The 24,298-nt window shown below is 34.5% G+C and overlaps 1 protein-coding gene across 1 annotated transcript; it reads left to right on the plus strand.

Annotated features, from left to right (window-relative positions):
* On the plus strand, positions 11,655–23,215 carry LOC18784996 (NAD-dependent malic enzyme 62 kDa isoform, mitochondrial). Its single transcript, XM_007220476.2, has 19 exons — positions 11,655–11,988; positions 12,528–12,624; positions 12,895–13,013; positions 13,202–13,369; positions 14,212–14,340; positions 14,941–15,001; positions 15,870–15,973; positions 16,075–16,158; positions 16,784–16,890; positions 17,387–17,498; positions 18,414–18,527; positions 19,232–19,297; positions 19,911–19,983; positions 20,107–20,193; positions 21,286–21,340; positions 21,440–21,511; positions 22,197–22,259; positions 22,380–22,494; positions 22,941–23,215. Exons 1-19 carry the CDS (start codon positions 11,803–11,805, stop codon positions 23,013–23,015), a joined length of 1,887 nt encoding a protein of 628 aa, XP_007220538.1. The 5' UTR covers positions 11,655–11,802; the 3' UTR covers positions 23,016–23,215.

Below are 24,298 nucleotides of genomic sequence, written 5' to 3' on the forward strand. Positions count from 1 at the left end.
ATTTGGTAGTAGAAAATGCTAAATCATATGATAATTTTATTCTCATAAGCTATAGTGGTCCATGGACTGTTGGATGAGAAAAGCAATAAGAAGAAATAAAGCTGAAAACAATAATACTTCTTGCAAGTTGAACACTTGCTTGAAATTTTTTGACAACACCCAGCATGATCGATCATTAAGCTGATCTAAAGTTCCATTAACATCATGATAAAGTTATAATTGTTTAAGGGTGTGTTTGGATGGGATATTTTGAAGTAGAGTTGGGATTTTCACCCGATAACCTGACAAACCAACCAATAAGACTCGAGATTTTGGCCTAAAAAATCGACAATCTAAAGGTCTCAATTTTTTGGCCCAACCAAATCTAATTATTTGGTATTAGAAAATGCTAAACCGGATGATAACCTTATTCTCATATGATATATTGGTCTATGGACTATTGGATGAGAAAAGAAATAAGAATAAATAAAGCTGAAAACAATAATACTTCTTGCATGTTGAACGCTTGCTTGAAATTTTTTGACAACACCCAGCATGATAGATCATTAAGCTAATCTAAAGTTCCATTAGCATCATGATAAAGTTATAATTGTTTAAGGGTGTGTTTGGATGAGGTATTTTGAAGTAGGGCTGAGATTTTCATCTGATAAGCTGACAAACCAACCAACACGACTCGAGATTTTGGCCTAAAAAATCGAGAATCTAAAGGTTTCGACTTTTTTGGCCCAACCCAAAGCCCTCGACTGTCAAAGCGGTTCAGAATATCCAAAACCGTCAGTGAACCATACCAAACCGCTAAAATGTTAAATATGTTAGAAGTTGGAAATAAGGGGTTTCAAACCTCTCACCTGCAGCTTACACACTCAACCATTTTCCACAATGCCAACATGATTCCTTGTTGAAACATCATATTGCTAATGCATTTTCCACTATTTACCCCTACGCCTCATCTCTCTCTCTCTCTCTCTCTCTCTCTCTCTCTCTCTCTCTCTCTCTCTCTCTCTGCAAAAATGGGTGGGTAAGGGGCTTGTCGAAAATGATTTGCCTTGAAGATGACAACAAGCTTTCTCGACGATGGCAAGATCGAAACCAACTGCTGTCGACTCTGAAACTAAGAAAAATCAAAAGTCGGCAAACAGACGATGTGCGGTGCGATGACAGTTCTGTTTTTGGGTTATACCAAAGATGTTGGTTTATACTTGGATGCCTGGAATCTAGGTCGGTAACTATACCGATTCCACCCTTATTTTGTAGTGATGGGACTTCAAAGTGGGAGATTTTAAAATGATGGGATTTTGAAGTAAGGGGACCTAAAATGATGGGATTAGTAAAATCACTTGTTTGGCTAATTATTTAGTTGGTGAGATTGGGGTGGTTAATTTCTTATAAATATGAAATTTATTTATTTATCTTTTTTGTGTTGTTCATTTAAAAACATGAAATTTTATTCTCAATACTGAAAAAATATACAAATTCAACTCCTCTCTTGTTAATTTAAATACAAATTACACCATACCAAATATTCCAGAAAAGAAAATAAATGTAATTCAAAAAATTCAACATCCAAACACCCGTCACCTCTCTCTCTCTCTCTCTCTCTCTCTCTCTCTCTCTCTCTCTCTCTCTCTCTCAAAACACCCTTCACCTATTAATTAATTATTAACTTGAACGTAATTAAATATTGGAAGATTTTTGTCTACCATGTATAATTCATATTTTTTTTGTGTGTCACAATGGATAATTCCTACTTGTTAGTGCCCGTTTGGTATTGCTTATTTTGGGTAATAAGTAATTTTTAAAAAATTTTGAGAAACCCAACTCGTTTGGTAAACTGTGAGAAAATCACTTATTGTTAAAAATTGCTGTGAGAGAAAGCTATAAAGGAAAGCAGCTAATGAGGTGCTTTCATTTTCTGATTATGCAGGAATCAGTTTCGAAGAGGCGCTGGGTTTAATGATTATGCGGCAATCATTTTCTGATTATGCATAAAATCAATACCAACAACACTTTTAACAAAAATTTTACCAAACGCCAAATTGCTTTCTCTCACAGCAAATCTGACAGCGATTATTTTCACAGCACAGCAATGCCAAACTGGCCCTTTGTTTGAAGAAGATCGCTTCAATCTCTTTATATGAGCTAATAAGGTTTTGTCACGTAGAATTAAATATTTGACAACTAACTTCTTTTTATGAGATTCCAGCAAAAACAAAAATTCTTTTTATGGGCTAATAAGGTTTTGTCACGTAGAATTGATGTCAACTTGGCAACACGTGGATCTCCTTTTTCCACTTGTTTCATCCTGAAACATGTGTTCCCACAAATTCTACAATGATTTCTAATAATTTGGTCCCATTTGTCGAATTGGGCAGTGAAGACCATGCTTAGCAATTTCTTGAACTGGCCAGTGCACTGAAAACCAGGCGCCAAGCGGGATTTGTGAAATAACCTGTTGAGGTGTTACTAACTCATGAGACTTTGGGCTTCCAAAGTTCCTCTTCTAAGTTCCTTGTCATTTCTCAAATTCCTCTTTAAATTTTGCCAAACAAGTTACTTTGCTAATTAAAAGAGAACTAAGAAACTTTTTGTACAAGTTTGGCACTAAGAATAACTATGAAATCCAAAATGTACATATTGTATGTAATTTTATTGTTTTGTTTTGACAATGTGATGTGATAATTATTCTAATTTATGAGAAAAGTATTAGAGTAGTTTTACCGGTTTGGATTGCCATGGCAAAAGGCTCACTAGGCTGCAAAAACACACTCTACTAATCAAATCCAGCCCGGGTAGATGGTAGGCTCCATCAAGAATGGGCAGACCCAAGGGCAAGAACAGCCCGAGTTGTTGACAAGGGCGCTGACACTAGCGAAGAAAAATTAAATTAAATTAAATTAAAAAAACCAAAATTTTCAGAATTTTTTTTTTAATAAATACCTTGGAATTTTATTTATAAATACCTAGGAATTTTATTATTTATTAATCTCATACGTATAAATAAAATTAATCTAATGTGAATAGCAATTGCCTTTGCGTTGCCATGGCAATGGGTGAAAAAATAACAAACAAACAAATTGTTAGGGTAGATACTATTCACGTGAACAATAACCGCCCTTACTTGCCCTTGCCCTTTGTCATGGCAAATGGGTATAAGTGCTCATAATTTGAATTCGAGGGCAAGGGGCAAGTACCTAGTTAGAACTAACTTAATACCAATGGTACCCGTGTGTGTAAGTTGTAGGGTAACCATGTGTTAGTTGGATTGGCTCAAGCTTTTGGTGTGCTCCCAAATGGTCGTGGGTTTAAGTCCCCATGGTACTCATGTTTGTAAGTTTTTCCTCCTCCCTTTTTTTAACTTTGGCAATAAACAAAAATAAATATAACTAACCTAACCCGCATATGCTACATACGGTACATAATTAAATTGACTAAATATGCTACGAATAAATTGTGAAAGTGCACATGGCCACATATTACAGGTATCACCTTTAAAAAGTAGAGATGTTTGGTGCAAAACCCTTAAATTTGTTAGGAAGGAAATTGAGTTTGGATGGTGGATCCCATATCATGTGCCTAATTAACGTATCTTAAGGTGTTGGTAACCAATGGCCATGTGCTCTGTTGACACTTGATTGAGAGTTTAATTAATATCCAAGCAATTGCAATTTTTTTTCTGCAGCATATTGCATGGGACGATGGGAAGAAAATGCTTTCAATCCAGAAGGAATCAGAACTGAATTCTTGGACCAAGAACAAATTCTTCTTCGCTTTCTCCTCAATTAGTCCATGACCCATGATCTTTTTCGTCCAATGTTATTTGACCATTCTTAGGTGAAAAGTCTTGAAACATTTGAGATGGTAGGACAGAGAAGAAAAAAACTGAGTGATTGACGGTTGAAATTTATGCATTGAGTGGATCCTTACCGTCTTTCTCTTTTTAATTATTTATTTTGTTTAATTACAAAAATACCCATGCGAAAGTTATAAAGAATTTCATTTCAATTTTTTTTTTGAGTGACACTGTTGTCCCATTTTTTATGGCGAAACTTGTGACCCCAACTGTTTTAAAAAAAATCTTTGAATTTCATTTTCATTGAATTTTTTTTAGGGTAGTTCTTGTCCACTATTTTTTTTTGAAACATGTGGTCCTTAGTGTCTTTGATTTGGCTTTATATCAGTAGAGATGTGATAGCAGGCTTTAAACGATGATTTTTATTTCATTCCATAATGTTATCAATTAGGGGATTTGAATTCATTGATAAAAGATTTGAATTCAAAGCCTCACTCAAGTCAAGTAATCAATTACTCAATTACAATCTAATCAACTCCCTAAGTAGTGAGGACATAATTTACAAAATTAATTCCCTTAGGCATGTTTGGTAATCATTTCAATTTTAGTTTTTAGTTTTTATTTTTTATGTTGGAGTATAGAGGAAAATGAGAGGGAGAATGGAAGTGAGGATGAGATTGAGAGAGAGCAAGGTCTAAAATATGGAAGTTATCGGAAATATCAATAATCCAAAAATATGGAAATTTCGATGGAAATATCGGGATATTATCAATATCAATAAAAATTAAATAAAAACCATGAAAATTGTAAGAAAAACTTGAAAATTTTTATTGAAACTTTGGAGGATGTTTATTTAGTCAAGTATCTATCAGTTTATCACAAAAAAATTGGAAAAGAATGGATTGCATGATGGGTTTAACTGATTTAAGTTGATTATATAGTGAGCTAACAAACACTGTAAATGTAGAAAATATGTAGTACTTAAGGAAAAAAAGATAAAACACACCATAATTATTTATATATAATGATTTACTACAATATTTTGCACTTTATACATTGCATGGTAAGATATATGAGTGATTTACTACCACATAGAGTACCCCTTTGCATATTATCACAAAACCCTAAGTAGCATGGTGGTTTAAGGCGTTGGAAGATTTAAATGGCAGGGGTTCGAATCCCTTTTACGTGTGTGCTTTGTGTTTTTTTTCCTTTTTTCCATTACATCAATATTTTCTATATTTGAAATTATTGACATCAATATTTTTTGATATTATCATCGATATTATCGATATTTATACGATATGTGTATGGATACATTCCGAAATATCCGTGACCCGAAAAAACGATAATATCCTCTATATTTTATACTATGAGAGAGAGGATGAGAAGGGAAGATGAGAGTAACAAAAATGAAAACAAAAACTTGAAAGTGAAAACAATTTCAAATAGATTTTAGCCTTTAAATTTTGTTTTCACTTCTGCTACTTCTCCCTCTCAATATCATCTCTACTCTCATTCTCACTTCCATTCTCCCTCTTTTTCCTCTATATTCTAGCACAAAAAATGAAAAATGAAATGGTTATGGAACGGGCCCTTAATTAGTGAGAATCATGAGACTTTGTCTGGAAACTAGCAAGTGTTGATGTGAAGACAATGGGACAGTGTTTTTCAGCTAAAAATGAATGACCAATGGTGGTTTGTTGGATCCACAAGACAGTGTTGAATATGTGGAGGTTAGTTTTGATAAGCATATAGGGACCTTGGTGTTGTTAACCTCCATGCCTAATAAGTAGAACATGGATGTAAACGAACAAATAAAAAACAAGCAAAAGAGAGAATTATAACTACAATCCTCATACAAATTAAAATATAAATATAAACAATATTATAGGAAGAAGATAACATAATTACTAAATATATAATGATAAAATATATGTCCAAAATTTGCTAAACTATTTGTCACTATATTTACTTCTCATAAGATACATCACGGCATTGCCATGTGTGTAAGATATCTTGAATTATGTACCAAATATTTTACGACACTTAAATATCCTTGTTAATATTTGTATTAAGACTTTCAAATATCCTCCAATCACTGTTGTGTCGGATTTAGCTGCACCAAAATCGATTCAGCTGCATCCTCAACTTGTGATACTCACAAGTGCACGAGCCGTTAGGTAGTATAGCATGTGTAAGTGCGAGGTCGATCCCACGAGGATTAATGATAGATTGATTCAAATTTGATTTCCTACACAAAACTGAAATGGAAGCAAGGTTTAAAGATGATTTAGAAGAGCACAAGAATTGAAAACATAAAATTAAATAAAAGAAGAAGACACTAAAACTGATTTTGGGTTTGAAAACAGTTTTAGGACACTAGGGAACAATTCAATTCTAAGTCTTAAGCAATCAAATTAACAAGTTCAATTCAAGTAAAAAGATTGATTATCTCAAATGTATAATTTAGCCATGTCTAAACCTTATATTCCTAATTTTCTAATTAGATCCTTGTTGCCGAACCAAAATTGAGCATTATAAATTCATTAAGTATAGGAGAATGTTTTAAACAACCAAACATGTATCTAATCCCTGTTGTCGAATGTCTATACCTACTCTTCCTTTTAGTAGTTCAATTCGAATTAAAGCATATGGTGTCTACTCTTAATTCCAACCAAGATAGCTAACATACAAGTTTAAATGGTGATCAAACATTCAAACAAGCATATCAACCGATAAGTATAATGAATAAGAACAAGAACCAAAATTGAAACTTGGAAACTAGTCAAACTTCAAAAACTTAAATTCATCATGTTGATAATAATAACAGAAAATTACAAGGTGTTTAATAAATAGAAAGATAAAGTAAAGCTAAAGAAATACAAGAAGAAAATAAAAGGCAAAGGGAGGAGAAGAAGATAGGGACATCATGTTAGAGATGGAAAAACTTCATCTCCATGGCTGCCAATAGGCCAAAGCCTCCCAGTTGCTGCCTTCTCTCTTCTCTCCTTTTGTGACTCTCTGCTAGAAAACTCCACTTGAATCAGCTCATCTAACTTCCCCACCATCAAAATCACCTCATGCTTAGGTCAGAATAGGAGTTTTTATCAAAAATAGCCAAAATTTACTCCCAACTTTCATAAATGTCAGTTTTTATAAATTTTTAAAAACATTACCAAAAACTCACTTGAATAGACTTATATATCCTCAATACTAAAACCCGCATAAATAAATACATAAATAAAGTCACAAAAAGAATTGGGGTATTGATCTAGCCAAGTGCAAGCTTGTAATGATCTTTGTTGTAGAGAACAAGAAGAAGGTCGCCATAGAAAGAGTGTACATCATCCAGCCTAGGAAATTCATCAATGATTGTGGAGAGCTGTATGAAAATTCTATTGGGTATATTTCACTTTGTGCATTAGGGGTTTCTCCCATGTACAAAGAAGCTATGCATGGCTATGAAAAAAATACAAGCAATAAGCAAAGGGTCATCCCATGATCATAGTGATTCAATGTTAGGATTCAAACTCTAGGTTGAATTCGACATAGGCACATTGTGAGATTATTGGATTTTGTCTAAGTCATAGATGAGTACATGCCCAATGGCAGCTTGGGTGAGGTTATTCATGGCAAGAAAGGAGGTCACTTAATGTTTGGTGTAATTTGAAATTCTATGGTTAATTAACTAAGTATGATTTTTAATTTTTTTTTCCTAAAATAAAATCAAGACAAATCAAGACACAATGGAAGCTTTATTATTTTAAGTCCCATCATTTGGGACTCAAATTTGGTGCCACGTGAGTTTTAGTTTTAAGGGCATTTAAGTCTATTTAAGTTAATTTTTGGCTATTTTTGAATTTTTTTTTTATAAAAACTGACGTTTATGAAAGTATGGAGTAGATTTTGTCTATTTTTGATAAAAACTCTCAGAATGACCATAAACTTCATGGGCTCACAGATTGGGTTCCCTTAAGCAAATGATGACTTTGATCCCTCTAGATTGACATTTAGAATGTCATCTTCCAACCACATGTCATTTGGGCTAATCCAAGGTCGAGTGAATATGTTAAGCTCAAAACAAGTTGCTAACTCAGCCTTGAGTTTTGGCAGCTGCAGATAAACGTCCTCCTGAGCATGGTTCTGTGTTTCATGGGTGATGGACTCCCAATTTATCCAATGGAGACACTCATTGGAACAACTTCCATGAAAGATGTCGTCTCATCTGAGTTGTGTAGATAGTTGCAATAAGGCCTGCAATGTGACCTACGAAATTGGACGGATAAGGGAGTGTAGCCTAAATTGGGTTTGTCTTTAAGCTCTTTTTTCATTCATCTAAATCAGGCATTAACATGCTTGAATTGCATGAATTGTACTCTCTTGCTCTATTAACCTACAAAACACACAAAGAAAGGCAAATGACTTAAAATGCTAAAAAACTACGCAAAAGAACTAATTAAATAGGGCATGTATATGTATAAAATTATGAGCTTAACCATCACATTTTGTAATTGTCAGCATAAAAATTCAACAAAACATATGAGGACTTCGTTCTCTAATAATTTAGGTACTGCGAAATCTTATTGAAATAAATTCTTAAAAGAACAAAGAAGGATTCTATTTGTTGTAAAGAAGAATAGGTGAAGCCCACATAACCAACTAACATCCACTAAACCTAACCACACACCCACCAAACCAAACCACTACCCAATTGATTGAAGAATATTAATGATGTTGTTGATTGAAGAATATTAATGATGTTGTTGATTGAAGAATATTAATGATGTTGTCTACCAATTATATTGTGAGGTGAACAACCAATGTCTTAGGCCTATAAATAGATACCTCCATCAAGAGAAGTTTACACATATAGAAGAGGAAGAGAAGGAAGAATGAGGGTGAGTGAGTTGAGAAGAAAGAGAGCAAGAGAGAAATTTTCCAAGAGAGAAAATTGAGTGAGCCATACATATTATAAACACAAAGTTGTAGCCCTATTATTTTACATAGTGGAAAAGTTACTGCTGCTCTCCGGGGATGTAGGCATAGCCGAACCTCGTTAAATACTGTGTCTCATCTACTTTACGTGCAGCTCAATATTCGCATATATACCAGTTCATTTTATAACACGTTATCAGCACGAGAAGCTCTCAGGTATAATTTTTGTGTTGCACTATTATCTATACTACTAACCCTTATGTTGATGTAAGGAAGAAAAGTAGTGGAGGAGCTGTGGTCTGCAAGAGAGATATACGAGCAAACCAACTGATAAAATTAGATCATCAAGCGCTACGTTATATTTACTGGGCCGATACGAGCTTGAATGATATTTGAGAAAAATTTCTCCCACCTAAGGATGTAAGTAATACTTGTGTTATTTTTATGCTTATATACTTATTTGATATTTTATCTTGAAAGGTAACCAAATGGGGAGATAAGTCTGTTCCAAAATGGCTTGTATGTATCCATGAATTATTAATGCAAATTTTACAGATTGCAAGTTGGATACATTGATAATACACTGCACAGATTAAAGTCCCATAAGAATAGAATATGGGTATAGCAGTGATCAATATGATGCACGCTTGTTGCGTAGCAAATGATGTGGATTGAAGTCCCGAAAGGACAATCCTTTGACATGTCAATATTGATATTATGCACGCCTAATGCGTAGTAAATTATATGGGTTAAAGTCCCATAATATGGGTTAAGGTCCCAGCAATTAATTGACATGAATGTATTAATCTGTGGCATGCCTTCAGCATGACAGATATATGGGTTCTAAATGTTCCAACTCCTTAAATGGAGATTATCCACGCCCTACTGCTAAATAACGCTCCAATGGAGGTTATAATCCACATTCTCACATAATAAAAGCCCCATGAAGTGGCTTGGGCACCCAAAGGCAAATAAATGCTTATAATTGATGCATGCGCATGCACATGAGAATGGTGGGATCATGAATTGATGAATGGCAATTTTTTTATTATTTTGGAGTAGCTACTCAAATCATCAATGAACTGTGTTGATTGGAACCACGTTCAATTATTAAATGTCGACAATATTATTGGCCAAAATGGAATGAGGTAATTCCATTATAGATGAGAATGAACGTGAAAGAACAAACCCACAGTACGAACCCCAAAAGATGTTAATACTGAAATTTATACTTGGGTGTTCGGAATAAAAGGGAATATACCTGCTTTGTATGACACACTGTTTCTGGCAGAAACAAGGAATGTTGGGTTTTTCTCCATATTTACAGATTCAATTGTGCCCCCCCTTATTACACAATTACGGAGACCAACATATTATCTTTAAGGGTTATTAAATGCACGGAGCACATCGCCAGAAGCGATTTCCTAAAGATGTATAAATAGCTGGGTTAAAGCTATATAATGTGTCATAAAGTTTAATCCCTTTTAAACAAAATCCGTTGAGAGGATTGACATTGCATAAAGCAAGTCCCTAAAGGACATGTGCTTGAAGCACAAAATTTGTACTCAATATTAATATGCATAAATTACCTCAGTGAGTACATTGATTATAATGTGATTGCAACACATTAAAGCTTCTGCAGAATTCACGAAATATTTGTCTCGACTTAAGGATCGAGCATTATGCCAACGAGATTCTTGCTTATACTAAGAAAGTATTGAAGCATTTTTATGAGGATTATCCGTTGGACACTTTAATGATTTTCCGGAAGTATATTGGACCAGACATCATATTTTCCAGATAGGGCTCAACTCCATCACCATCATTTTGGGATGATGTGAGGTATATTTGATGCTATCTCCGCATAACACCTTGTACGGGCATATTCTTTCAAGTGAACTTACAAATAGCCCAAGTTTTGTTAGAAACGCGGACTCTGAAAATTTCTATGATTTACATAGAGATAGCTCACTGGAAATATATTTACTTACTCAACTACGAGAATTATTAATGGCTATATCCTCCACTCACTCCGAAAGATTCCCACTCCAAAAGATAGTCATGAAGACATCAGGGGGAGATATTAATCAGGGGGAGTATCCAGAAGTATGCTATACAGATTGCTGTACTCTTTTTTCTTCCTTCCATCAGTTTTCTACCTCACTGGGTTTTTCTCCAAGCAAAGTTTTAATGAGGCAACCAATCTAGGGACATGTGGTCTCTAAGGGGGAGTGTTGTAAAGAAGAATAAGTAAAGAAGAATAGGTGAAGCCCACATAGCCAACTAACATCCACTAAACCTAACCACACACCCACCAAACCAAACCACTATCCAATTGATTGAAGAATATTAGTGATGTTGTTGATTGAAGAATATTAATGATGTTGTCTACCAATTATATTGTAAGGTGAACAACCAATGTCTTAGGCCTATAAATAGATACCTCCATCAAGAGAAGTTTACACATATAGAAGAGGAAGAGAAGGAAGAATGAGGGTGAGTGAGTTGAGAAGAAAGAGAGCAAGAGAGAAATTCTCCAAGAGAGAAAATTGAGTGAGTCATACATATTGTAAACACAAAGTTGTAGCCCTATTATTTTACATAGTGGAAAAGTTACTGCTGCTGCTCTCCGGAGATGTAGGCATAGCCGAACCTCGTTAAATACTGTGTCTCATATACTTTACGTGCAGCTCAATATTCGCATATATACCAGTTCATTTTATAACACTACTATATTTATGGGCCAAAAGGAAAATTTTTAATTACAGACCAAGTCGGCTATTCCAACTGTTCATGTATATATGAATTCACGACTGATGCTGTTATTTCTCTTTTAAATAAATTAAATTATGGGCCAAAAGGAAAATTTTGAATTACAGATCAAGTGAGGATAATGTTGTGTCGGTCCCCGCGTTTTGGAGATGGGCCCAGCAAAGCAGAACTGTTTTGACTGTTGACAATGAAATTGGGGATTCCTCTTCTCTTTTCGAATTGGGAGAGTCTTCACTGCCAACAATATCACAAGCCTCCATTTATTTTTGGCAGTCTTCTTCTTCTCACATTCTCAGTCAGACATGTCGAACTTCAACTCGCCGATCAGGCTCTCTTCGTCCCTGATCAAACACCTGAAGTACAGAGTCAGAATGGGCAGCAATCCTCTGCTCCCGCACTCGAGATCCTTCACCACGACCGAGGGCCACCGCCCGATCATTGTACACAAGCGCAGCCTCGACATTCTTCACGACCCCTGGTTCAATAAAGTAACCCAATCAGCCATTTTCCTTTCTATTTGTGTTTTGTTTTGCTTATTTTGCTTTCTTGAATTTTATTTTTGAAGATCCATTAGTGGTTGGGTCTTATTTATGCGCAAGTAGTTTTGCAAATTGGCTTCTCTGTCACTGGTTAAGGTTAAATAAAGTGATTAGTGGTGGAAATTGTTGTAGGTTATGTTAAACTAAACCATGTTGGTAATTATACTATCTCATTGTTGGAAGTCTTGAGTATAGAAAAGTAGTGTGCCCATTTTTTGGTTTTTTAGGAATAAAATTTTCAAATTAGCTTTTGTTTTGTTGATACACATCTCTTTCTTTATAATCTAAACTCAATGTGGGAGCGTTTATCAACTTTGAGTAAGTGTTCAATTTTGGTGATTAACCGTGGCTTTCTGTGTTACTATCTATTGCATTTGAATTGCAATGGTGTTTTAGCATTTTGTGGTTCCAATGTTTGCTTAATTTAATTTACAAAGAGTTGATCTTTGCTCTTTTTTTTTTCTTCTTTTAAATGATTGTCAAACTAGGGGACATCATTTTCCTTCACAGAACGAGATCGTCTTGATCTGCGGGGACTTCTCCCTCCAAATGTCATGTCTACCGAGCAGCAAATTGAACGATTCAGTAAGGCTATTCTAACTTAATTTTTTTTGGAAGTTAGTAAACATAGTGTCATGGGCTTCCTAAAAAAGATACTAGTGTGCTAATACTTTTGCATATTTATGCACGTTTTAGAAATATACTGAATGAACTGATGCTTGTTTGCTTTTAAGCCATGGTAATTAATAAGTTTTCAATATGTTGTTTTCACGCTTAGTTTTAGAACATGTTTTATTTACAGATAAACCAACTGCACATTTTTAGCAATACCTATTGAAATTTGTTTATTGACAGTGGTTGACCTGAAGAGACTTGAAGAGCAAGCAAGAGATGGACCTTCTGATCCAAATGCTCTGGCCAAGTGGCGGATACTGAACCGATTGCACGACAGAAATGAGACGATGTATTATAAAGTAAGTTGCAAACTTCAATATTCATCTACTCCATATGGAGTTATAGAATTTAAAATCAGTGTTTAGAATTTGTCCTGATTGGCTGATAGTTGAAAGCGTGTTTCAAATTTTTAATGGGTAAGTTGATACATTTCAATTTTTTTAATGGATCATTTTCTGTTTAAAATTTTAATCTCTGAATTTGACAGGTCTTGATTGCCAACATTGAGGAGTATGCACCTATAGTCTACACTCCTACTGTAGGTCTTGTTTGCCAGAATTACAGCGGTTTGTTTAGAAGGCCAAGGGGAATGTACTTCAGTGCGGAAGATCGTGGAGAAATGATGTCCATGGTTTATAATTGGCCAGCTGATCAGGTCTTTTATACTTGTCAATGGTGCACTTATTGTAGGACGAATTTTATATGAACTATTATTATTTCTGGATTGGCCTTTATTTTCTTAGGCTTTCATAGGTTTAGTGTTTTTCAATTTAGCGGACAACTCGTTCACTTTGCGTGTACCCTTTTCTACTGATAAAATGCTCTGTTTCCTATAAAAAAAAGTGCTGATTGCTCATGGAGTCCCTTAGAATCATCTGGTAAAGAATTCTTAAGATACTCAAATTTAGTCTCAACTATTGTTACTTTTAGTGTGTTAATTTACTGAGTTTGGCTAACTTTATTTGGTCCCAGATATCAGTTTTCTTCGTTTCATATTGTTTGTCAATATGCCATTTGTTGGTGCTTTTTTCTGTCTTCCCTGTATTTCACTTCGCTAATGTAATGAAAAATACCAACAGATTTTCTGGTTACTAGTTTGGACGTTATGGATTTTCTTTTTTTTTTTGTTCTCAAAAAACTCAGTGATACAAGCCAGGACTAGTTTACACGCAAAATGGTAGTTACAGATATTGTATTTCAGAGTAAGAGATGTGGGTTTCATGGTTGACTGATTTAACTCAATAGATTATCTGTATTAATGTTGAAATTTGTTTAAAACTAGGAGATAAAAGGCTTCAAGTTGTACTTATATACGGTCAATTGTTGAAGGTAGTAAAATAGAAAACAGAGGTTAAAATTGTTTACCCTTCCTATCATTTCAATACTTCCCTTGAAATGTGGCTTATGAAAAGTGAATACAAGTTGTGAACTTAAATCTTGGTGTTTCAGAAAAAATTCAGCCTAATTTATATGATCAATCATGGAATTCCTGTGCAGGTTGATATGATTGTTGTTACAGATGGGAGCAGAATATTGGGTCTTGGGGACCTTGGAGTCCAGGGAATTGGAATCGCAATTGGGAAACTGGATTTATATGTTGCTGCTGCTGGAATAAACCCCCAAAGGGTAATTTCTTACTCATTTTTCTTTCTCTTGCTTATGCTTTATTATTTAATTAGATAATTGTGGTGTGTTTATTCAACATATACATCCAAAAATTGGATCAAAGGAGTTACTCCTTCTCGTATGATTGTAAGCAAGTTTGTCGAATTTGTATCAATGAACCACATTTAAATCAAAGGAGTATACTCCTTATAGTATGATATAATTTTTATGTTTCTGATATAAGCTTTTAGTTGGCATCTTTCATAGATGGCCAACTTGCCCATCTGTTTTTGTTTCCCTTTAGCTTTATAAAATTAAGTTTCCTATATATATACAGTAAATCGAATGCTAAAGGGTTCTTGTTGTAATAGTAGGGAATTAGTGATACTTTCATCTTCCAAAGAAAATAAAAAAGGGTTATAACTAATTTTGAATCGCTGGATCTGTTCGGGTGTTTGTCTATGCTGAGGTCATTTTATCTCTTCGCTGTCACTTGACCTAGTGAACCTTCACATTGATTTGTGCTATGCATCGTTAGTATATACTCTCCTCATGGTGGCTTATGGAGAATTATTTGGAAAATTCCATATTGTTCTTAACCCGTTATGCTCCATCCTATAGGTACTTCCTGTGATGATTGATGTTGGAACTAACAATGAAAGACTGCTCAAAGACCCCTTGTGTAAGTGTTTCCTCATCTAATCTTCAATACGCGGTACAAAAAACAGCTATTTTGATTATTTACAATGTTAATATGATGCTGGTACTATATATCTTCGAAGACATTGAAGTGGCACTATAAAGAATTTGGTAAAAACCATTTTAGAAGACGACTTTTATATTTTTGAGGCTCTGAAAGAATGGTACAGGCACATGATAACAGACTAGGCATTCAAGTTTTCCGATTATTGTATTTTTGGTGTTCTATCATCATCTTCTCCATGTGCTATATATGTAATTTAGGATGTCCATATAGAGTAATGACTGAGCACATGGTGAGTGATTGTTTAATACAGGATTCATAAAAGAGGTGTAGTACAAGAAGCATGGTGATTCTGTTCACTGTAAAACAAGAGCCCATTACCGTTGTGGGAAAGGGAACATACAAACTTACCATCCAAAACTTTTTGTGTATGATAACAGTTAATCAGTGCTGATCTAGATGACAAGAACTCCTATTCCCTTTCTCTCATTGAATATGTTTCTTTACCATCACTGTTGCCTATATGTAGAAGTAAAAAAGAACAACAATAGATAAAAGGTAACTAGCAGTAGTATCATTCAGTTTAATTTTTAATTAGAAAACCAGTTAATGTTTTGAAAATATCAGCTATAGCAAGCACAACTCTTGTGTTACCATTCAATTAATCCTTTTCAACGTCTGTTCAATGAATTACATTCTGCAAATGCGCCTCTTTAACTTTCACTTCCAAGTTTTATCATCAGTAGCATTTATATTTCTTACCAAGTTCTTTCCTCATGTACATGAATTCTTTAACAGTTGAATTTATCTCCATAGCAATCAACAACCTTCTATTATTTATTCTTAGATTTGGGATTGCAAAGACACCGTCTTGACGGTGATGAGTATCTTGCTGTCATTGATGAATTCATGGAAGCAGTGTTTACTCGTTGGCCTCATGTGATTGTGCAGGTAATTTGAATGTCATTCATGTTTATTTAGTTACCAGAAGCTGGAATGCATTAAGTGCACCATTTAACTTTAAAGAAATACTTGCTCTATTTTTTGTACAGTTTGAAGATTTTCAAAGCAAGTGGGCGTTTAAGCTGTTACAGCGCTACAGAAATACCTATAGAATGTTTAACGATGATGTTCAGGTAACTCTTTCATTTCATGTGGTAGCGTCTAATCATCTTTATTACAGGTTTGTGTTATCCCTTTATATCAATCAGCAGGGCCAATCCAAACTCCTTGCTCAGTTTTTGAGTAAGGCCTCAGTTTACAATGTTAAATTAAAGTCATGTTTTTAGGCCCAGTTCTATAATTTTATTTAAAGGCCTATCATATTAAAAAATTCAAATCATATTTCCTTTAGTCCCAAAAATCAAAACGAAATAAAAATGTACTAGCCTTTCCTGTAATTTTGTATTATTATTTATAAGTCTATTTGAGACAAAACTTTACAGTTTTTCTTTTCCAAACACTGGATTGGGACAAGAGTCAAAAGAATGATACTGTACATCTTTTTGTATTTTTTAGTTCTTTTTTTAATCCAACATACACTAAACATATATATTTGCACGAATGATTGAGTTATGCTGAAGGAGGGTGTTGATTTGATGTACAGTGTTATCTGATCCCTTAATAGCTCAAGCTTTTGAGATCCAATGGTTATCTAACAGTAAAGACGTGAAAAACTGTTTTAAAATTGTTTTAAATTTGATATATGGAAATAAAGTTCTGGTATAATTTCATCTAGTTTCGTGTCAATTCGTCTTATAGGGAACCGCAGGAGTTGCAATTGCTGGACTTTTAGGAGCTGTAAGGGCTCAAGGAAGGCCAATGATTGACTTTCCTAAACAAAAGATTGTTGTTGCTGGTGCTGGAAGGTTAGTACTTAAAAGATATCCATCTCTTTAAAGCAGAGACTTCTGAGCAGTTAAAAACAAGAATTCAAATACAGGAGTGGGGATGTTTTGACGGAGTGTTATTAAGTACCCGATAGAGCTTTACTTTATTTTATTGATTTAATGGCTGATGAGATGTTGATGGTCGTTTGAATGTGGCTGTGCCTCCAACATCTCTAAATACTATTGTTTTCCTGTCAGTTTACTAAATTTAGTGGGATTTAGAGAGGGCCTGTTTCTTAATACTTTAAACAAGGTTTTATTGAAATTTACTTGGAGATAGTGTTTTTTTTCTTGCATTCCTTGCAGTCACCACTTGTCATGTCAATAAACATGCAAATCTGCTGACCATTTTCTTGGGAGGCTTCTCAGTTGGACTTGAATTTATGCATCTTTATACTGAAAAATGAGGCTAAAGAACTTACAGTATAAAGATCAACTACCAAGGCTGCTTTGCTTAATCATTGCATTGCTGCAGTGCAGGAATAGGTGTTCTTAATGCTACAAGAAAAACAATGGCAAGGATGTTAGGGAACAATGAACATGCATTTCAGAGTGCAGGCAGACAATTCTGGGTGGTTGATGCCAAGGTGAACAAGCGGTCACATAGTGCCGTAGAACCATCAAATACTCTTTTAACTTTTAAAAATCAAATTTGTGCTTCTGTTACAAGGGGACAGGTTCCGTGTTTGGCCTTTAATAAAATATTTCTAGTGACAATCAATATTTATATAACTCAAATAGTTTGAATACTTTTTGGGGAGAATTGCATATATCATAGTGGAAGTAGTGGAGGTTAACATAGTGAGGAGGTATTATCTTAAGCTGGGATCCGAGACACGTGACTAAGGAGGAATTCTTGATTGGTCAGCATTGACACTAGTTGGGTCTTCTCGGTTGTTAATAGGCCGAATGGTGAACTTTCAATGTTATTCACTATGCAGGATAGATATATGAGTGGTAGATTACCACTGCAAGGGATGAGTTCGATGGCTCGTTCCATGATTTGTTGGATCTGTTGGACAGATTATACAGCTCCTTATCCTTAATCGCTCAGTTTCCTGTTTCCAATGGAGTTCATTATAGAATTCCATTCAATCATGAGCTTACATAGAATCATAGAAGTGCCCTGATTTTTCATTTTCACAAATCCCAACCCCATCCATCATTGACGTAATTGTTTCCTATTAGCAGAACTGTTGAAATATCAACTGAACTGCCCAGAATTTCTATTTTATATGATGAATTTCATTATGTATGAAAATATGAGGTATGGTGACTCCTGTTTGTAGCTTCTTGGTTTTATCAGATAACCTTATGGTGGCTATAGGGCTCTTCCCTGTATGTATACTTTATATCCAGACTGATGATTTAGAACTTGTGTGCAGCTATCATATTCCCTATTCAATATGCTTCACCATTAGCCGGACAAGATAATTAAGTTTTCAATTATATTATATATTAGCCAGACAAGATACTTAATTTGGCGGTTGTCATGTATACAGGGTCTGATCACAGAGGAACGGGAAGATCTTGATCCAGAAGCCCGTCCTTTTGCAAGGAATGTCAAAGAAATTCATCGTCAAGGGTTAAGGGAAGGCGCAAGTCTTGTGGAAGTGGTTAGTGAATTCTTCACACTATAATATGTAATATTATCTTCTTCTGCACTTACAATGGTTTACATGGTGGGATTTTTCCATGTTTAGAAAATTGAAATTTAGTACAGGATCTGGATGTGGCCTAGCTGTGTAACAAAAGTTTTTTCATACACATCTTGCAAGAATTGCATTACTAACGCTCTGATTACTGTTATATTTTATGGAAATATTTTTGCTCACCACTTTAACCCAAGGTGTATCCTCACCACCCTTCTTAATACTTGACACGTGTCCATAGGCATAACCATGGTTAACTTTTTACTTTATATTTATGGAACTATGGTTATGCATATGGACACGTGTCAAGTGTTGAGAAGGGTGGACCTTGGGTTTAAGTGGTGAGCAAAAATGCTCTTATATTTTATACAACATGCATTTATATGCTCCCAGTGAATTATTTAATAAGACTATGTAGTTGATTTAAGTGTGTAATGCAAAATGTTTTTGAGCTGAATCTGCTTATGCGTTTTTAGCTGAATCTGCTTATGCAAAATGTCCTTCTAACAAATATGTTTTTGTCAACTGTTCTAATCCTGTCTACACTTTTAATTATTGGGTAACAGTTTATATTATTAGTTATATAATTATATTGTCTAATTTTAAATGGTAGACACTCTCATTTGGTCACAACTGTTGATGATGTCTTAGTAATCTTTGCTAATCAGGTTCAAGAAGTGAAGCCTGATGTACTTCTTGGACTTTCTGCAGTAGGGGGATTGTTCTCGAAAGAGGTATTTATAATGCATCCTATAAATTGAAATGGTTTATAGTAAAAATCTTGGAGAGGAGTGGCCCTTTGTTGCATGCTTCTGAGATCATTTTGCATTTTGAGTAATTGTTTTGCATTTCAGAAATGATAATGATGTGTTATGATAAAAATTTAACACTTGTGGATGTCCATGGTTTTTTGATCAAGAAAGAAAAGTTGATTTTCTAAGATAAGAAGGTTGAATAAAATATTACTGCGCACTATCTAACTTTTACATGGTACAATTCACAAAATGTAACTTTTGGTTACGAAATAATGACTACACATGCTGTCCTTGCTTCTTGGTCATGTAGAAACTCCGATATTTTTAACCAGTTTTTTAAGATGCTGCAAAATACATACAGATGTTGACTGTGAACTACAAATTTTTTATTAACTATCTCTGTTTTGTTATTTCAATGGATCATTTTTGCACTTTTATATCCAAGTTTGTCATGACTCATGAGATGAAATATTGTCTGGACCATTTTTTGTTAGCTTCTCTCTCTCTCTCTAGAATTTCAATATTCTGCTATGTGGCTACGCCTAGCATTTTTTCTTCTTGCAAAATTGATGTGAGGCAGATGCAATTTTAGGTATTAGAGGCCCTTAGAGGTTCAACTTCAACTAGACCAGCCATCTTTGCAATGTCAAATCCGACAACAAATGGTACACCTTTTCCTTTCCTTTTGGAGAAGGGGTTTTTTTTTGTTTTTTGGGGGGGTGGGGGGGTGGGGAAGGAATGGTATGGAAATTCAGCTTATTGAATGACACTATTTTGTTTTGGAATAGCTGAGTGCACTCCTGAAGAAGCATTTTCTATTGTGGGTGACAATGTTGTTTTTGCTAGTGGAAGTCCATTCAAAGACGTGGACCTTGGTATGTATGAAGACAAATTTGTTTCTTTTTCTTGTTCTATTGTATCTTTCTTGTTGTAGTAAATGTTTGAATATCTCCCACGTTGTTGAAGTTGATATGATAACTATAACATGTGTTGCTCTAATGCAGAACGTGCTATCAATGTTTAGCTGTTAACTGTGGAAATTATAACTACTACAGCACTGACATTTTTCTAAAAATAAATATAAATAAAAACCGATTTTGTACTGGGAGATTGGGGAGGTTGTTCACATACACACACAAATGGTTAATCAAATGAGAAACCCTCTTTTTTGTTTGCTTGTTTTTTCACATACACTTAAGGGTGACTTTGGTGGAAGGTTTGAGTCTTCAAGCTATTGTGTGTCCAAGCACTAAGGCAGAGAAAGAAATTCATGGATTAAATCCCTCAAAGGATTGAAAACATTTCATTTTTAAAAGACATGGATCTCATACCCCCTTGGTGCTCATAATAAAAGAATGACTTATTAAAGAAACTGGGCCGCTAATATAAGAATGCATCCAAGGATAAAGGTCGCAACACTTGACAGAGAGTTTGAGTATAAGATCCATCATGTTGGAGAGGAATAACCCAACAGATTGTTTGACTCCTATAAGACATGCATTCCCTTACAAACAACCATGGATCATGTGAGAGTTATGGGCACGCATGAACATGCCTAACTTAGATACCAAGGCCTGCAGTTGTTTGATCCTGTTTGGCGGCTCTCTTTCATGAAAAGCACAAGGGCATTTTGAGTAGTCATGTTCATCTAAAGAGTATTTATGTTCTCTTTATGATATGATGCTTGTAAGCTTTACCAATTCATTGACCATTTTTTATTCTGTAGGCTTAAAATGGCTATCCTTTTCCTGCTTTGATTCTATCATTCTACTGACGAAAAAACATTGTCCTTCCGTACTACGACTATCAAAAGAGAGAGAGAAAAAAAGAAGCTTCTCTTTCTAGTGGCCTCAGCTTTGTATAAAATTATATGCTAGTTATATTTAAGATTATGAATCATTTCTCTACATTAATATAATATAAAATGGTCTATCAGAAGTTCTTACCTAGAGTTCTATATTTGATAGGAAATGGCCATATTGGGCACTGCAACCAGGGAAACAACATGTACCTTTTTCCGGGGTTAGTTGTCCACTTTCTCTTTTCTAAAGGAATGCAGATCTAATTTAACTGTTTCAGTTGTGATATTGTATGATTATAAATGCATCTTTTCTCATGCAGTATTGGACTTGGTACCCTTTTATCTGGCTCCAGAATCATCTCTGACGGCATGTTACAGGCTGCAGCAGAGTGGTATTTCTCATAAACTTCATCAATAACTTTTACTGGATGGACATTTCAACAGTTCAATTTGTCTTAAAAAAGAATTTCAGAATCTATGCATTTTATTTATTGCCCTTGAATCATCTGTTATGATCAATAAGATATCTTGACCCAAACGAATTATCTGGTAAACTGTGTTAATAATCAATTGGAGAAGGTGCTCTGAGCCTTCCCTGAAATTATACTCTCCTGTGTACTTTTTTAAAGTCAATATGTTATCACATGAATTAGTCTCGGATTTGTAATTGGTTGCTTACCCAAACTTCAGTAGTTGTAATATACACATGCATATTGTAACTGTCATTGACAAGTGGGAGAAAATGTTAAGGATAAGGTGGCGCTCTCTCATACAGAAACTGTATTTGGATCAGGGAATTCTAAGTATAAGGTAGTAACTGTATGAAACTAGACATATATGGAGAAAGTATTCCATTAGTCCATTGAGGATCATTTTTCTCCCTTTAGTGTGGAAGAAAAGTGGGGGAATCTGCTGATTATTGTAGTACAGATTACTATTACTGATTTATGATTGTATGCACTTTTTTTTTGGGAGATATACATGTGCATTTGAATAATTAAACTTTCTAAAATATATTCTAGAGTGGAAGATTATGCTTTAGGTTCTTCTGAGTTCTAACAGTCAAATTGAAAACAGCCTTGCAGCATATATGACAGACGAGGAGGTTCTTAAAGGGGTTATATACCCTTCTATATCTAGGTACAAAATGGCCTTTATTATTTCTTATTGTGTCCTTTCCCGTCTTTATCTTTACTTGATATTAAAAGGATTTATACTCAAGCTGTTATGCATGTCTATAAACCCGGTTCATATTTGCAGCATACGTGATATTACAAAGCAGGTGGCTGCAGCTGTGATAAAGGAAGCTATAGAGGAGGATCTAGCGGAAGGGTACCGCGAAATGGATTCTCGAGAGCTTCGGAAACTTAGTCAGGTATATCTGGTTTGCAATTCTATTGCTTTGTCGGATGATGTTGATAATGGAATATATTGAAAAGATGAACCGTTAGCAGTGAGTATAAAAAAAGAAAGAAGGTGGATTAACCATCTCATCTAGGGCATGACGATCCCTTCTGCATATATTTGACAAGAATGTTTTGAACCCATATTATTTTAATTACCTTGATGATTTGATGTAGCATAAAATTTATTTTCTTGAAAATTTTGTTACACTGCTAGCATTTATAAGTTTGTGTAGAAGTCAAATTCATAAAGTGTTCCCAGAAGAACTTTCCATCTTATTTTCTGATCAGTCAAATTCGAATCCAAATCTGAAACTACTTTCATAAATATATTCATAAGATATCATGAAAGTCTTTGCTTCTTCAAAATCAGTGGTTCTGGAATTGCCATGGTCATTGATATAATTTTGGATTGCAGGAAGAAATCAAGGAATATGTGCTGAACAGCATGTGGAGTCCAGAATACCCTACGCTAGTTTACAGGAAGGAATGATCACGTATAGACGAGAAGTCAATAATATAAGTGTTGTATCTATCGATTCTTTTAGTCAAAATTACACGTTTTGTCATGTTGCTCTTCAATTTTGAGCAGGTATCCCAGAAACTCTATAATGTTATACTGGTTCTTGTGGCAGAGAGAATTTATTCATAAATAAACGAAATTTCAAACCATAAAATTGAAGCATAGTTGAGGAAATTTCTTACCGTGGAAGATGGAGAGGAATGACCTCAATTTGAATGGCTTAGCAATTTTAATTTTTGGTATTGAACGGTTGATATCAATATGCCGGATGAATGAAACATAATAACAAATGGTGATAATTAATAAGAAAATACCAAGTGTCAAGACGATTTGGTTCGGTATTGGTTTCGAAGGCCAAATCGAACTGAACCAGACTATTGTGGTTTAGTTCGATGTGATCTAAGATTTCACTGGTTAGTGTAAAAATTGACCCGAATTCCTTTTATCGATTTGGTTTGAACAGTTCGTATGGTTTTTTGCCCATACCTCCATTGTAGTGGACATACCAGAAAATGTAGAGATTTTCTTACCATTTTTGTGTGGTTTTCGTCTTTTTTCTTTTATTTTAGAGGACTATGAACTAAGAGGCGAGTTTAGGGACTAAAATCTAACTCGTGGAAAAGCTTAGGAAGACTTGCTCCAAATTAGCCTTTGATTTTTCTTTTTTGAGTATAAGCGATTGGGGGTTTACACTTATTGGGTTACTGAGAGTTTCGAACTTCTGCCCGCATGGATAGAGGTGTAAGAGTTTAACCAACTAATCACAATTAGCCTAAGATTTTTAAATATGTGAGGTGAAGTTGCTAGTTTACCCTTAGGGCAAGCTCAATGGTAAGCCCTAAAAATGGTGGATAGAGTCCCATTTAGAGTTCCGTTGAAATCTTTCGGGCTTTAAAGGAATCTTTTATACAATGGAGTCCTTATATTTGGAGCTCTAAATGTTTTCATTTTGTAATTTAGGTGCTAAATTTTTTTGTTGTAACCTTATTTTGTGTTCATGGATGTTTATGTTATATTTTTTTATGTACATTTCAATAAAATAAAATAAAAGTACAATTTGGATGAGATTTTGAACAATAATCTATATATATAAAGCAAAAGGCAGAGAATTGTGAAACATTCAAAATACCAGAAAATGCCCTTGGTTAATGCAAACATTAAGAATTGAAATTATTAATTAAATGAGGATAATATGGTAAATTCACAATTTTTCGTATTAAAAAAATTAAAATTAAAAGAAAATTCAGATAATG

Source organism: Prunus persica, chromosome G2 (assembly GCF_000346465.2).
Source record: "Prunus persica cultivar Lovell chromosome G2, Prunus_persica_NCBIv2, whole genome shotgun sequence".
Lineage (NCBI taxonomy): Eukaryota > Viridiplantae > Streptophyta > Magnoliopsida > Rosales > Rosaceae > Prunus > Prunus persica.

Bases quoted from the DNA above. Each gene is read 5' to 3' on its own strand.
- LOC18784996 (XM_007220476.2), top strand. From the start codon at position 11,803: ATGTCGAACTTCAACTCGCCGATCAGGCTCTCTTCGTCCCTGATCAAA. The intron at 13,014-13,201 runs GTAAGTTGCAAA...TGAATTTGACAG, and splicing joins ATGAGACGATGTATTATAAA to GTCTTGATTGCCAACATTGA. The intron at 22,260-22,379 runs GTACAAAATGGC...TCATATTTGCAG, and splicing joins ATATACCCTTCTATATCTAG to CATACGTGATATTACAAAGC.